Here is a 16312-nt window from a genome sequence, read left to right as displayed (position 1 = left end):
ACCATCAAAAACAAATCTAATTCACTGCGTCCTCACTGCTTGAGCGGAGAAGATGGTGGGCAGCATACAACTGGCTGAGGGTGGAAATATGCTTATAAGGTCCATCAGTGGTTGTGGGCGGGGCAATTCAAAACGGCTTTATAATTGACACTGTTTAGGTTTTTTGGGCAATTAAAAAAAGGAGTGAATGGATTTTTATCATTGTAGGATGGTTGTGTCCACATACTGCTATGGCACATTTATACGCAAACACCATGTAAAAGTGATTTTTGCACTCAAATGTCCCCTTTAATAAACAATCCTTTTTCTACTTTTATAGCAGTTTGCGTCACACATTTCTGGACATTTATTTTGCTTGACCTTTCGCTCATTGCTCTTTTGTAGGTGATTGAGTGTATCACCCAAGGTCGTGTACTGCAGCGACCCCGGACCTGTCCGAAGGAGGTGTATGACTTGATGCTGGGATGCTGGCTGAGAGAACCGCACACCCGACTCAACATTAAAGAGATCCATAACCTGCTCCTCAACCTGGCCAAGGCATCACCGGTGTATCTGGACATCCTGGGATAAGAGAGCACATGCCACGTGTGGGACTGCAAGTGGATTCCTGAAACTGCCCCCTCCTCTATCCCACCCAAAATCTCTTTCTTCTACAGCTTGAACGTCTCCTTCCTTGTCCACCTCCTCGTCAACTGCACCTCTTCTCAATATAAAATGGGATCTTGTCCACATACAATGACTACGAATGATGTATTTCTGAACAAAAACGGACTAAATGGAAAGAGTCGCATTGAAGTGACTATAGTTTAGTTACCAAGAATAAAATTTTCAGCCATCCTCAACTACTGGAGCAAGTTCACACCTATAAATTCCATTTTGGGAAAAATGCATTCGGGACTTGAGGAAGGGGGTCCTTCTTAATAACAAAGAGGAAACAGCAGCTCCATAAACAATGAACAAACACAAATGTGAGGAGAAATAAACAACTTGTCCTGTCGGCTCCCACCTGTGACATCCTTAATCCGATACAAAGCACAGAACCTGAAATGAGCATGGAGCAACAGTGACAAACTATGACTATATCTATATGTATACATGTCTGTTTATGGAACTGGACGCTACCAATGTAGTTTCACAGTTGAGCGACTCTAACTAAAAGCTTCTGGACGCTGACAGGATGTTGTTGCTGCCAAACTCATCTGAAATGGAGAACTAAGCCACTAAAATGTGTCTAGAACAGAGGCATTATTTATAGTGAGACAGGTCCCCACCACTTTTGCCAGGGCCAGTTTTGTCCCTCCATTTCCACCAATTTTGTCCCACCACTTTATGAAATAGCTTAGGGTTTTGATGAGTGCAGTGGACGTGTCTCCAGTTGTCGAGCAAAGGTTTTAATTTTGTTAGTAGCGATCTGATGATGGAATTAGTTATGATCTATAATTTTTGGACATTTCTATAAGTAATGTCACATTTTACTTTTGACTTGAGCACATGCTCTACTACAACCCTGATTTCTGGATCAATGCTTCATATTTATAAGATCATTATTAACCTTATTCATGTTCATAAGCTAAGCCTTCACCATTTTGTGATGTCACAACCAGCATGTCTGTTTTCTGCCCCATGCCCAGTTCAAAATTAACGCCATATCTTCAGGTTTGTACACTACATGAGCTATGGAGGGCAAGATGGAGTCATTTGAGATGAGGCTGTGCCTCAGTACCGTCAGCTTGCATTTCTTACAGGAGCTTAATTACGCAAAGTGGCCGATTATGACGGTTATGCGGGCTAAATTATGACCTTTGCTTTCTCTCATTCTCGATCGCCATGTTTTACTACTGAGTGGAAGCACTAATGTAGTACTCAAGCTTCGGGTTGTGCAACTGCTATAGTGTAATATATATTTCATTACAGGACAAATGTCTACTATTAGCAGCAACTCCCTCTAGACTCATATACGCTATCAGTGGGGGAAAGAGGAGAGACAGGAGGGGACAGGATGGAGAGAATGAGACGAGGGGAGGAAAATAATGTTAAACAGAGATAAACATGAGTCACCTCACTAAAACCCACATTTCTTCTTCCTTATATCGTACATAAATGATTATATCTATTTATCACCATAGAGATCCTATCCCAGCATCCTTTTTGTTTGAGTTCATTATTGCACCGTCAATCCCCTCTCCTGTGGGAGACTTTGCACACTGGACTCAATGGCATGAATTTGTGAACAAAAATCTTCCAATCAATTCAGTTTTTGAGTGAAAATGTATTTATTTTTTGGAATAAGAATTGTAATCTTTAAGATATGTAACTTTTAATTTAATATTTATTTTGTACTTAATGTGAAGCACTTTTGCTTTTGACTTTGCCTGTAAATAATTGTTTATATTATTATTATTATTATTCATATTTGGTTGAGAATGAATATAGAGGTGGTTTCTGGGTTCAAATGTCATGGAATGGAATGTATTAATGTAAAAAGACAGAAAGAGTACATATTTTGGATGAACAAAGAGAAATCTTTAGGTTAAACGTTCAAGTTACATTTACACAAAAGAAGCCTAATTTTGGATTTTGACCATTTTGCATTACCATTAAGATCATTTTCTCCACAAATTCTCACTGACATTTGCATTTTACTGTTTTTTTTATTTCCATTATTCTAAATTGCAATTCTCATTACAGTAATACAGTAATTTTTACTGTAGAACAATGTTTTTAATTTAAATTCACATAATTTCAAGACAGTATAACAAACTATCATGGAGTATCAGTATTTTACACTTTGAAATGTCATAAATTTTTCTCATTACAGTGATGGCTATGATTTTTATTTATTTATTTATTATTTTTTTTATGATATATATGGCAATGGGGTAAAATGTGCTTAATAGTCATGAAAATAATCCCTCAATGCGATTCCTTTGTTTTTCAATGTTTTCATCATGAAACAGAGGGAAAATGTTTTTTGAGATACAAATATGAATGAGTTTCAGTGGCTCAGATTAGTCTTGCCTTACGCAAAAATCTCCAAAGCGTCCTGCGACAGAACAAAAAACTGTGACTGCATATCAGACACCTTCTTCTACATGTTCAGAACTTCTCCTGATGTTTCAGAATGTCTATAAGCTAACCACAATTAAACACGTGTTAAAGTCAACATGAAAGCAAAACCGACCCTCTTCACTTTCTTACACTTTCCTGTTTCTTATTGTGCACATTATTACACAGACAAAAGTCATTGTGTAACTCTAAAACAACTTGCCTTTTCTGTTGATATCACTAATCATCAATTTACAGAAGTAAAATGGCTTTCAAAGGCTGTTTCATGCTGACTTTAAGTACAAAATTGGGATACTTACTCCTTTTTCTTAATACTTTTTAACAGGCCTGTTGACACCTGGAAAGAAGATTTCTGCAGAGTGTCACAAGTAGTGTGATTATTTCATTTATGGAATTATAGAGTTATAAGTTCATCTACAAAAGTACAATCAAATGTCCTCATCTGTATGAGATACTGTATATGGACCAGTCAAGTTGTCCGCCATTGTATTTAATAAAAGTGTAATGTCTTACCTCATAATGAGTGTGTGTGTGTGTGTGTGTGTGTGTGTGTGTGTGTGTGTTGTGTACTGCATGGTATGCTGTGTGTGTGTGTGTGTGTGTCATTGTGACAGTGAGTTATGCATATATGTTCATGTTTATAGGTTGGTCAATAGAGGTTCGTACAGAGTGCTTTGACAACATGGGCCAAATGTATTGACCTACAGGCACTAAAATGCTTTATTGACAGCCATGTTTTTTTATGTCTTCTTGGCTGCCAGCCTGAATATTTACTTCATACAGTAATATGATGGAGACCAGAGTAAGTTAAAAGCAATTTATGATGAAACGGCACAATCTATAATGTTTATGTAGCATTAGTGTTGCTATAGTTGATCTGAAGCTTCGACAGAATAAAACAAGAACTTGTTCCAATTCCCATTTCACTGATGTAGGCAGAGGGGGAAAGAACGGGAGGACTGATCAATCGGCGGATCGATGGCTTGTTTTGACATTGTACATTAAGACCTAACTAATTGCCAGAGGGCTAAATGCTCTTAAAAACACATCCATGGCGCTCAGTGCAAGCACTTGGATTTTTCAAAGCGTACAGCAGAATTCTCGAAGGACTGAGTGCATGTGAGTCTGCAAATAACCACAGCTCTAAACAAACAAAGATCCTCTGATGTCATCATTTTAAACCAGTTTTTGCAGTTTTATATACATATGTTTGTAGAGTTGTCATTATTACAGTATTGAACTATAGCATGTCAATCACCATTACAAACAGGGCTGAGACCTCAAATAGTATGGCTTATTGTGGAGCGATCAGACTAATATTTTGGCCTATAATACTCTGACGTGCAATAAAAAAAAAATGTACTACATTTTTTTTTTTGAAAATGTAAAAATCATATAATCATATATAGCACTCAATAATGCTTAGTTATACAGAATATATATAGATATATATATATATATATATATATATATATATATATATATATATATCGGTTGACTGAGTAATTCGGTTGACTGAGTAATAGGATAATTACCCATGTTTTGTAAGGCTGAAAGAGAGGAAAAAAAGAAAATTTTTATGACTTTTTACATGGATTTTTGCCACCTTGCATCCTCAGAGACATTAACTTTTAAATGCCACTCAAATACATTATGTGGACAACTGTGAGGTTTTGTGTTTGTCTGTTTAAATAGTAAACACAGATTCATCTCAGCTTGGAAAGCAGGGAAAGCAGGGAAGATCATTTGGGATATTAGCACGTGCTGTCTATTCATCAGATTGACCACATTAATGGCTGCTTAGTGTCAAAGTGTGAGAGAAAACAGTCGCTGCAACACTCTTTGTCAAAATGTTTACAACACAATACAAAATCTGCTCACAAAAAAGATCCAAAAAAAACAACAAAAAAAAAAAAAATGGTGGTGTCACAGTACTTCTTGTTAGAGCAGACTATAGGCATACATGCTCCAGAATTAATCGCCATGAACTGCTTAGATGAACAGAACAAAGAGGGCAAGTGCTAATGCTGATGAATGTTGTGCCAGTAAAGTCAGACATGATCCAGGAGGAGGACTGGCTGATGTAGAGTCATTTGGCAGTTCCTGTTGACTTATTGATTCAAACTGAGGAGTTTTCCATGAGTTCACAATTAGGGTCAAGATGTTATCATGGCTTCATGTGTACTACTGTGGTGCAGTTTCATCATTAGCATTCCTTGAACTCCGTTAATCAGCTGTCAACAGCTAATTAGTGGTGTTTGCTAAGACTATGGCTCAAATGAACCTCGAATGATACCTCAAATCCTGCAGAAGCTGCTTAGTAACATACTTGAAGCCACCCAGAATTTTCTGTGTTTTATTTTGACTTTGTATTGTTTGGAAATTTAAGTATTAAAATGTAAATTAAAAAGAGCCTATTTCTATTTTACATCTGATTAACTAAAAGCCTGTCTGTCTATATGCTATTTATTTATTTATTTTTTCTGATGAAAACCAACAGCACAGAATGGGATCTTATAGCTTGAGATCGGCCTGCACATCCCCTCGTGTATCCAATGTCCATGTTCAATATTGGTCTGAATGTAAAGGATGCAATGTCACCGTTTTTCTGTAGGTCTTGGTTGAGTACCAGGTTTCACTTCCTGTGCTTGACCTCTACCCATCTTCTCGTCTTTACCTCCATATAATGCTCACCACATTTCTCATTTTTACAAGATACTCTCTCTCTCTCTCTGTTCCACACACACACACTCGCAATGTATAAACTACACCCCCACCCCCACCGCCGACCGGCATCTTCACAAATGAATAATTCAGAACACAGATAATCAGTCAATAACGTTCTTTCATACACAACTAAATAATTCACTTATCCACATCTGCATTTATGTGAGTATGTGTGTGTGTGAGACAGGTTTCATTTGTTATGGCAGCTCTATCTATGTATGTATGCATGTCTTTATGAAGCTATGAATACAACATATCCTATTATAAACATCTGCAATGGCTTAGAATAGTTTGTTCTGAGAAAAGGTTGGAAATAATTTGCATATGCAGCTTGGTTTGATATATTGTTATATTATATTGTATAATTACTTTAAAGTCATCTAGCATTAACCAATTCACTAATTTAACAGTAAATTAGGGGCTCATCCAGGATTTGAATCCACAATCTCATGCACCCAGAAGTATATAATTTTCACAAAAAATACAGTAAATACAATATACAGTATAGTACAGTGACCAAATACAGTATAAACCAAATATGGTCTTAATTTAGGATTAACTGCTTTTAACTTGTTTGTTGACGCAAGTGTTATGGTCAAATACAACTGTCTAGTGCAGGGATACTCAGTCCTGTTTCTAAAAAGCTACTTACTTGCAAAGTTCATTTTTTTTAAACTCTGCTCCAACACACCTGTCTGTAAAGGCACAGTGTTTGATAGAGCTGAACTTTGCAGGAAGGTAGAGACCCAGGAATAGGATTTGGCACCCATGGTCTTTGGAAAATGGAAAAGCAGTGTGATGGAATGCCAAACCACATTCTGTGCAAACAGCCCCCTAGATGCTTTGGTGTAACCAAGCTCTGTTTGCATTGTTCTTCTCTATTTCTGCCACGAACATATCAACAGTGCTGCATCTAGTGGGGTTAACTGGATATGGTCAGGGTTGGGCAACTCTAGTCTGCGAGATCGACTCTCCTGCAGAGTTTAGCTCCAACCCTAATCAAACACACCTGAACAAGCTTATCCAGGTGTGTTTGACTCGGATAGGAGTTAAGTTCTTCAGATCTTCTTAATGCTGTAGTAATTTGTTATTAGGTTTCTTTTGTCCTCTGGTTTTATTTATGTAGTGAAGTAAGGAGTAACAGTCAACATTAATCAATATATAAATTCTGTTCTGCAAATACTTATAGCCATGTGTATGCTTTTTCTTTGTATGATAATAGTGTCTTTTGGCACAGACGGCTTAGCTTTAACTCTCTGTTTAAACAGTTTATGGCTTTGGACAATGTAATCAACAGGTCATGTACAGGTCCTTCTCAAAAAATTTGCATATTGTGAAAAAGTTAATTATTTTCCATAATGTAATGATAAAAATTAAACTTTCATATATTTTAGATTCATTGCACACCAAACTGAAATATTTCAGGTCTTTTATTGTTTTAATACTGATGATTTTGGCATACAGCTCATGAAAACCCCAAAATTCCTATCTCAAAAAATTAGCATATTTTCATCCGACCAATAAAAGAAAAGTGTTTTTTAATACAAAAAAAGTCAACCTTCAAATAATTATGTTCAGTTATGCACTCAATACTTGGTCGGGAATCCTTTTGCAGAAAGGACTGCTTCAATGCTGCGTGGCATGGAGACAATCAGCCTGTGGCACTGCTGAGGTGTTATGGAGGCCCAGGATGCTTCGATAGCGGCCTTAAGCTCATCCAGAGTGTTGGGTCTTGCGTCTCTCAACTTTCTCTTCACAATATCCCACAGATTCTCTATGGGGTTCAGGTCAGGAGAGTTGGCAGGCCAATTGAGCACAGTAATACCATGGTCAGTAAACCATTTACCAGTGGTTTTGGCACTGTGAGCAGGTGCCAGGTCGTGCTAAAAAACGAAATCTTCATCTCCATAAAGCTTTACATTTACATTTACATTTAATCATTTAGCAGACGCTTTTATCCAAAGCGACCTACAAATGAGAACAGTAGAAACAATCAGATCAACGAGAAAACAACAACGGTATACAAGTGCTATGACAAGTCTCAGTTAGTCTAGTACCGAACACGTAGCTAGGGTTTTTTTTTTTTTTTTTTTTTTTTTTTTTGGAATATGATAGAAAAGAAAAATAAAAAAAAGGTAAGTACTAGTATTAGTTGGTTAAGTGCAGGCGAAAAAGGATGAGTCTTTAGATGTTTTTTGAAAATGAGTAAAGACTCAGCTGTTCGAATTGAGATCGGGAGAAGGTCATTCCACCAGCTGGGCGCAGTCCAGGAAAAAGTCCGTGAGAGTGATTTTGAACCTCTTTGGGATGGGCAAACACAAGGCGTCGTTCACTTGCAGAGCGCAAACTTCTGGAGGGTGCATAAGATTGAACTAGTGAGTTTAGGTATGTTTGCGCCGTGCCAGTGGTCATTTTGTAGGCAAGCATCAGTACCTTGAATTTGATGCGAGCGGCTACTGGTAGCCAGTGTAACCTGATGAGGAGAGGAGTAACATGGGCTGTTTTCGGCTCATTGAAGACAACCCTCGCTGCTGCATTCTGGATCAGTTGTAGAGGCTTGATAGTACATGCAGGAAGGCCCGCCAGGAGAGCATTGCAATAGTCCAGTCTGGAGAGAACAAGAGCTTGGACAAGAAGTTGGGTGGATTGCTCTGACAGGAAGGGTCTAATCCTTCCTAATGTTGAATAAGGCAAATCTACAGGACCGGGTCGTGTAGCAATATGGTCTGTGAAGCTTAACTGATGATCCATCACAACTCCTAGGTTTCTGGCTGTCCTGGAAGGAGTTATGGTTGACGAACCCACCTGTATAGAGAAGTTGTGATGAAACGATGGGTTAGCTGGAACCACCAGCAGTTCAGTCTTAGTAAGGTTGAGCTGAAGGTGATGGTCATTCATCCAGCTAGAAATGTCACTCAGACAGGCTGAAATGCGAGCAAACTACCGTCGGGTCATCTGGTTGGAATTAGAAGTAGAGTTGAGTGTCATCAGCGTAGCAGTGATAGGAAAAGCCATGCTTCTGAATAACAGATCCTAATGACGTCATGTAGATGGAGAAGAGAAGCGGTCCAAGTACTGAGCCTTGAGGAACCCCAGTAGCAAGTTGTTGTGACTTAGAAACTTCACCCCTCCAAGACACCATGAAGGATCTATCAGACAGGTAGGAGTTAAGCCACTGGAGTGCAGTTCCAGAGATGCCCATCTTTCTGAGGGGGGACAGGAGAATCTGGTGATTAACAGTGTCAAAAAGCAGCAGACAGGTCCAGCAAAATGAGCACTGAGGATTTTGAAGCTGCTCTTGCCAGTCGCAGGGCTTCAGTAACCGAGAGCAGGGCAGTCTCAGTTGAGTGGCCACTTTTGAAGCCAGATTGGTTGCGGTCCAGGAGGTTGTTCTGTACAAGAAACATAGAGAGCTGGTTGAACACAGCTCGTTCGAGTGTCTTTGCAATGAATGGAAAGAGGGATACCGGTCTGTGGTTTTCTAGAAGTGCTGGATTTAGAGATGGTTTCTTCAGCAGTGGGCTTACCCGAGCCTGCTTAAATGCTGAGGGAAATGTTCCAGAGTGAAGAGAGGAGTTGATAATGTGAGTAAGTGAAGGTATGACTGAAGAAGAAATCGCTTGAAGGAGGTGAGTGGGGATCGGATCCAGTGGGCAAGTAGTAGGATGACTGGAGAGGATAAGTTTGGAAACGTCCGTCTCTGAGAGTGGAGAGAAGGAGGAGAACGAGTGAGCATTAGTCGTTGTGAAGTTATCCTCAGTCTGCGGTGTGGAGAATTAGTCACTGATGGTTCTTGTCTTATTTGTGAAGAAAACTGCAAAGTCATCAGCTGTAAGAGTCGATTGAGGAGGAGGTGGAGGCGGATTAAGAAGAGAAGAGAAGGTTTGAAGAGTGTCCAAGCGGCACAACAGTTGTTAATCTTGTCGTGGTAATATGATGTTTTAGCAGTGAAGACGTTTGCAGAGAAGGAAGAGAGGAGAGACTCATACACACTGAGGTCGGTAGAGTTTCTTGATTTAAGCCATTTCCTCTCTGCAGCCCTGAGTTTAGAGCGATGTTCACGGAGTACATCGGACAGCCAGGGGGCAGATGGGGTGGTGCGTGCTGGTCTAGACGACAGTGGGCAAAAGTTGTCCAAGCAAGAGGTCAGGGTGGAACAAAAAAGTGTCCGTAGCACTGTTCGTGTCCAGAGCTGAAAAACTGCGAGAGTGAAGGAAGTGAGGATGCAACCACAGAGGATAGGCGAGATGGAGAGAGTGAGCGTAGGTTCCGTCGAAAGGTGACCAGCGTTGGAGCGTGTGCTGCTTCAGGAGTAAAGTGCTAGATTAGCAGTAATGAGGAAGTGGTCTGAGGTGTGCAGTGGAGTAACTAAAGTGTTGTCCACTGAGCAACAGCGCGTGTAGATGAGGTCCAGTTGGTTGCCCGATTTGTGAGTCGCTGTAGTAGAGACTCGCTTAAGATCTAATGAGGCGAGCAGAGTGTTGAAGTCAGCAGCCTGGGGTTTATCTAGTTGGATGTTGATGTCACCAAGCAGGTACCAGAGGAGTACCATCTTCAGGATAATTTGATAGCAGCACGTCCAACTCCTCCAAGAAGTTTCCCAATTGACCTGGGGGACGATAAATGACCACAAAGTGGATTTGAACAGGGTGGGTTACAGTAACAGCATGTGATTCAAATGAACCGTGACCTATAGGTGGTGGTTGAAGATCAAATTTCCAATCTTTCGATATAAGGAGAGCAGTACCTCCACCCCTCCCAGTCGTTCCTTCAGCAGATGGAAGCATGAAGTGCTCCAAAATCTCCTGATAGCTAGCTGCATTGAACCTGCCCTTGATAAAACACAGTGGACCAACACCAGCAGCTGACATGGTACCCCAGACCATCACTGACTGTGGGTACTTGACACTGGACACTGACACTCCCCAGTCTTCCTCCAGACTCTGGCACCTTGATTTCCGAATGACATGCAAAATTTGCTTTCATCCGAAAAAAGTACTTTGGACCACTGAGCAACAGTCCAGTGCTGCTTCTCTGTAGCCCAGGTCAGGCGCTTCTGCCGCTATTTCTGGTTCAAAAGCACACGCCTGTGCACGGTTTCTCTGGATGTTTCTACTCCAGACTCAGTCCACTGCTTCCGCAGGTCCCCCAAGGTCTGGAATCGGTCCTTCTCCACAATCTTCCTCAGGGTCCGGTCACCTCTTCTCGTTGGGCAGCGTTTTTTGCCACACTTTTTCCTTCCCACAGACTTCCCACTGAGGTGACTTGATAAAGCACTCTGGGAACAGCCTATTTGTTCAGAAATTTCTTTCTGTGTCTTACCCTCTCGCTTGAGGGTGTCAATGATGGCCTTCTGGACAGCAGTCAGGTCGGCAGTCTTACCCATGATTGCGGTTTTGAGTAATGAACCAGGCTGGGAGTTTTTAAAAAAGCCTCAGGAATCTTTTGCAGGTGTTTAGAGTTAATTAGTTGATTCAGATGATTAGGTTAATAGCTCGTTTAGAGAACCTTTTCATGATATGCTAATTTTTTGAGATAGGAATTTTGGGTTTTCATGAGCTGTATGCCAAAATCATCAGTATTAAAACAATAAAAAGACCTGAAATATTTCAGTTGGTGTGCAATTAATCTAAAATATATGAAAGTTTAATTTTTATCATTACATTATGGAAAATAATGAACTTTTTCACAATATGCTAATTTTTTGAGAAGGACCTATAACTATATGCAAACAATGAAGAGTGAGAAAAAAAAGGGAAAGAAAAACCTTTTACAACCTCATTCTCATGAAAAACACTGATAAAGATCTGCACAATGAATGGAGTTACATGAAAGCCAATGAATGGGTTTTAAATTAATAGTCAGGGGAGCGTCAGATTGTGTTGACATACAGTATGCGTGTCAAATGTATTGGTGTGCTTAATTAGGGGTCTGATGTGAATGCAGCTGTCTTTTCGGGCCAGCTGGGATTGAGTCTTCTGTGCTGCGGAAAATGAAGGGATGCTGAAAAGAAAGAGGAAGTGATGAGGAAGTTGAAAAGACGGGAGCTTTCTTTTGGCATGCTGTCTGTGGATTAGCATTCTTCCCCTGCTTAAGCCACATCTCTCCCGCTTCCACTTCTCATTTTACTCTTTCCTGTCTGACAGACCACTTGTGCACAGTGTTCCGGGTTCAACACAAGTTAAGCTTTATATACAGCATGCTGTAGTTCCACAATTTGTAAAAACAAGCAAAACAGCATTGGCAGTAATGCATGTACAAAATGAGCCTATGGACAAAGCATTTAGGAGGGTTTAAAAAACTAAATGTAAAGCTTGTAATTTTGTTCATGTGCTTACATTTATTCATTCATTTTATTTGAGCTGTAAAGTTGTCTCAGTCATTCTTTTAGCAGTGGAAGATGAACCTCTGTTGCATGTTGAAAATGTCATGGCTGTGGTTTTTTGCTATGTAAAGTCTAGTTAGTTAAGGTACGAGAGGCTGTGCTACAGTACATTCTGTTTTATTTAATAGATTTTATCACCGTTAGCGTAATTCCATTTTAGCATGTAAAATGTTTACATTTTGTGATAACATTTGGAAGGTGTGTATTTTAACTAGCTGGTCAGCTGATATGATAATTTAATTATAGTTAAAGTTACGAATTTTATTCAGAATTTACTAAAAATTCATGAAAATATCTGAAAACATCAAATGTGTAGCATCAGTCACTCACAGATTTTAATGTTTAAATGTGAAAATGTAAATTATTCCTGTAATGCAAAGCTGTATTTTCAGCATCATTACTCCAGTCTTCAGTGTCACATGATCCTTCAGAAATCATTCTAATAATATGCTGATTTGCAATGTTGAAAACAGTTGTGCTGCTTAGTATTTTTGTGGAAACTGTGATACATTTTTTTTTTTTTTTTTTTTTTTCAGGATTTTTCGATGAACTGGAAGTTTAAGATCAGCATTTATTTGAAATAAATGTCATCAAGGACATTAGTGCTTTCTGAATGTGAGTATTAATTTCTTAAAAAAAAAAAGTAATTTAAATACAAGTGCAAATGAGTAAAAAGTGCAAATGAGACATAAACAAGATCAGTCTAACTTTGTTGTTTATTACCCATACTTTCGATCAAAGATTGACAAACAATCAAACGCAACCGTACAGTACTTACTTATACATTTTTCTCTACCCCACACACACATTTAGTACTTTGGCCAACTGCTGACATCAAACAAACACAAGTACAAACAAGCACACTCACACACTCTGCACTGGCAGCGTCAAAATCACGTTTTACCTTTCTTTTCTCCCAATAAACAAATAAAACTAATAAAATAAATTAAAAAGGCAACTTCCAAAAACCATGCACTAATTATACAAATGCAACAAATAAATATTAACATCTGAAGTAAAATACAGAAGCTCTCCCAATTACAAAGCCAATACAGCCACAAAATGTGCCGTGAACACGCACTCACACGACCAATAATGATCTAGCGCTGTGACCTCGTGGTGACCCTATCAGGACGCAGGTGAGTGCTTCTCGTGAGAACAAGAGTGACGCTGCATTCATTAGACTGCATTGCTGTACTGTGAGGTTGTTATGAGCGTGCAGATTTGATTCTATCCTCATGTTGAAGTTATGCGACACTGTGGTTTGTTAGATGACCATACGTCATGTTGCGTCAGGATTACCATCTGTTCCTAATGAAATGTGAGTCAAGGAAACACCAGTATTTATGAAATGGTCATGGCCTTTTATAATATATCACCAGAATGTTCAAATTTGAGACTGTTTACCACATAACATTTAATTTTTGTATAATTAATCATTTCATCCAATTTCTTATTGTAAGGACTGTCACAGTTTTAAGGGTTTTCTGTCATTTACTCAACCTCACGTCCTTCCAAATCTCTATGACTTTCTCTTCTGTGGAACATACAACACAACAAAACAATAGTTCACTCAAAAATGAAAACGTGCTGTTCATTTACTCACCCTCAGTTGTAGATGTAGGCAACTTTTTTATTCAGTAGGTCAGTAAAGAAGATTTTTATCTGAAACCGTGGTTCTCAGTGTAAAAAAGCATATACAGATAACACAAAAGTAAAACCTGTGTCTCCTGGCGATATATTGAGGTCTTATGAAGTGAAACAATCGGTCTGTGCAAGAAATGAAACATTATGTGAACATGCTCACTGAGGCTATGGATTGTAGATAATGTGGTAAATATTATTCAGTTTCTTGCACAGACCAACTGTTTCACTTCATAAGACCTTAATATATAGTCAGGAGCTGCAAGTATTAATTCTGTATTGCCTGTATATGCTTTTTTGACTCTTAATGTGACTTGCATTTTATGAATCACCAATCATGAATCATCTTTACTGTTTTACTGAAGAAGAAAAAAAAAGAGTCACTACATCTTGATGACATCATGCTGAGGAATTAACAGCAAATTTTCCCTCTTGGGTGGACTATAGCTTAAAAAACGATGTTTTCTAAGTGTGAACATCTACTTTTGTGTTCCACAGAATTTTAAGAGTTAAACAGGTTTGGGATGACATGAGGATGAGTAAATAAAGGCCAAACTTTTCCTCTGTTTAATAATGACATGTTCCAGACTGATTTCTAACATTACTAATAATGCTGTAACTTGTAAAGCCTCTATAACCATTATGGTCTCAAAAGGATCTTCTGCATTATTGTGTTATGTTTGTTGTTAGAAAGCCAATCTTGAAGTTAGGTTCTTCTAATTTAGGTCAATTTTGTGAACAAATGAGTTTCTATAATGTAGGCAAACATAGGTGGTGAAGTACACAGGCGAACGCTGAAGCCTTACACTAAAGTGAGCCCGGTTCAGTTTCAGTTAACTGAGTCTTGGCGCTGAACTCAGAATCAGAACTGGGGTCCAGGAGGGCAAGGTTATCCTGGAGATCAGGTTCAAGATCGGGATCATTCTCGTCATTGCTTTCTGCGCTGTAGTCGACTTCCTCCAGGAACGCTGCCTCATCCTCTTCCAACACGTAAGTGGTGGTACTGCAGGAAACACACACACACACACACACACACACACACACACACACACACACACACACACACACACACACACACACACACACACGGCTGTCAGTTATTATATGTCAGCTAAGTATATGAGAAGTGAGATCATATTTTCTGATAGAAACACATAACAGAACAGTTAAAAACAACCTACCTCCTTTGAATTAACAACATTTTAATACTCACTCGCGTGAGATTTTGATCTGTTCTGCAAGTGATGTTTGGAAGGAAAAACTCAATGCCTTAATGTTGGGTGTTACTGTTAATAAGGCAAATTGCTAGGTGTTTTTTTTTTTTTCCCAGTCGCATTGCTCTCACACCTTTAGAATAATGAACTTCCATCTGCACTAACAGAGCAATCACACCAGCATTAGTTTTAAATGAACCAAACCTGCCAAGTGTAAACATGCCCTAAGCTTTGCTTGAATGAGAAGATATTAAAAGTGAAATTGGCAGTGTGAATTGGCGTTTTTTACTTTATTGTAATATTAACACTAATATATTAACATTAATATTGACATATTGCGATATAAACAGACAGGAAGTGAAATGGTGGAGAGAGGGGGATGGGATCGGGAAGGGTCCTCGAGTCCCGAAACGCAACTGCACTACAGTACATATATTAACACAATGTCTAAAGTGAAAGTAAACCATTAAGAAAAACACGGACGCATGCCTGTATATTAGATACGTGCAGGTCTTAAAGTGACAGCAGACTAATAGTACTAAACATGCTGCATCTTGACATTAAAGGGATAGTTCACCCAAAAATGAAAATTTGGTCATTACTGGAAACTCTTTCAAGGTTTAAACAGCAGAATTTTCATTTTTGGCTGAACTATCCCTTTAAACGTTAATAAAACAACAAAACACAAAGAGAAAAATCACTCACTGCTCTTGACTGAAGAACTTTTAATACATGATTGTTTGCTAAGATTGTAAACAAAGCCAAGTCTCTATGATATTCTTTCCTCTAGAAATAACCCAGGACCCCCATTCAACTCAGGACCTCTCATCATTCATGCTCAGATCTCAGGGCTGTTCAGATCTCTAACCTGACTTCGGGGCTATAATAAATGACTGGTCAATACACCAAAACCGACAAACGACTCCTGCAGGTTAGCGGTGGTAAATCTCATGTGGCGGCAGAGGACGCATTTCTCTGCATGCCTCTCTCTCGGTGTCTCTCTCTCCTAACGCAATAACCTTACGAAGAGTGATGATGGTTTTATGGCTCTCTTGTTAAGCAGTTAAATGGTTTAATGTGTGGTCTGGTGGTTTGGCTGGTTTTAGTGGGTTTTTAATGGTTTTAATGGTGTGAGGGGAAGAAACTGGATCCGAGCGAGACAGGCCGAGGAGGAGGGGGGGCAGACTCAAAGTGGATTAGCGGGCGTTTTGATCAGGTGATTAGATGACTATAATGAGCAGAGTGCTTCTCTCTTCACTGAAGTGCGCTGAGCCCC

The 16312-nt window shown here is 39.2% G+C and overlaps 2 protein-coding genes across 7 annotated transcripts in view; one reads left to right on the top strand and one right to left on the bottom strand.

Annotated features, from left to right (window-relative positions):
• Positions 1-3578, top strand: part of LOC109105133 (BDNF/NT-3 growth factors receptor-like) — a 46983-nt gene extending 43405 nt beyond the window's left edge. For both annotated transcript variants that reach the window (XM_042762813.1, XM_042762811.1), the window contains one exon: positions 385-3578. In XM_042762813.1, coding sequence (XP_042618747.1) covers positions 385-570 — 186 coding nt within the window. In that variant the 3' untranslated portion in view covers positions 571-3578. The remainder of the gene's footprint in view (positions 1-384) is intronic.
• Positions 3579-12876: 9298 nt separating this feature from the next.
• LOC109057341 (cytosolic carboxypeptidase 1-like) overlaps positions 12877-16312 on the bottom strand; it is a 30493-nt gene continuing 27057 nt past the window's right edge. For all 5 annotated transcript variants that reach the window (XM_042762806.1, XM_042762805.1, XM_042762807.1 and 2 more), the window contains one exon: positions 12877-14825. In XM_042762806.1, coding sequence (XP_042618740.1) covers positions 14630-14825 — 196 coding nt within the window. In that variant the 3' untranslated portion in view covers positions 12877-14629. The remainder of the gene's footprint in view (positions 14826-16312) is intronic.

The sequence above is a fragment of the Cyprinus carpio genome, chromosome A8 (assembly GCF_018340385.1).
Source record: "Cyprinus carpio isolate SPL01 chromosome A8, ASM1834038v1, whole genome shotgun sequence".
Taxonomy (NCBI): domain Eukaryota; kingdom Metazoa; phylum Chordata; class Actinopteri; order Cypriniformes; family Cyprinidae; genus Cyprinus; species Cyprinus carpio.
The sequence above is the reverse complement of the archived record's forward strand: the minus strand, read 5'-3'. Positions and strand labels throughout refer to the sequence as shown.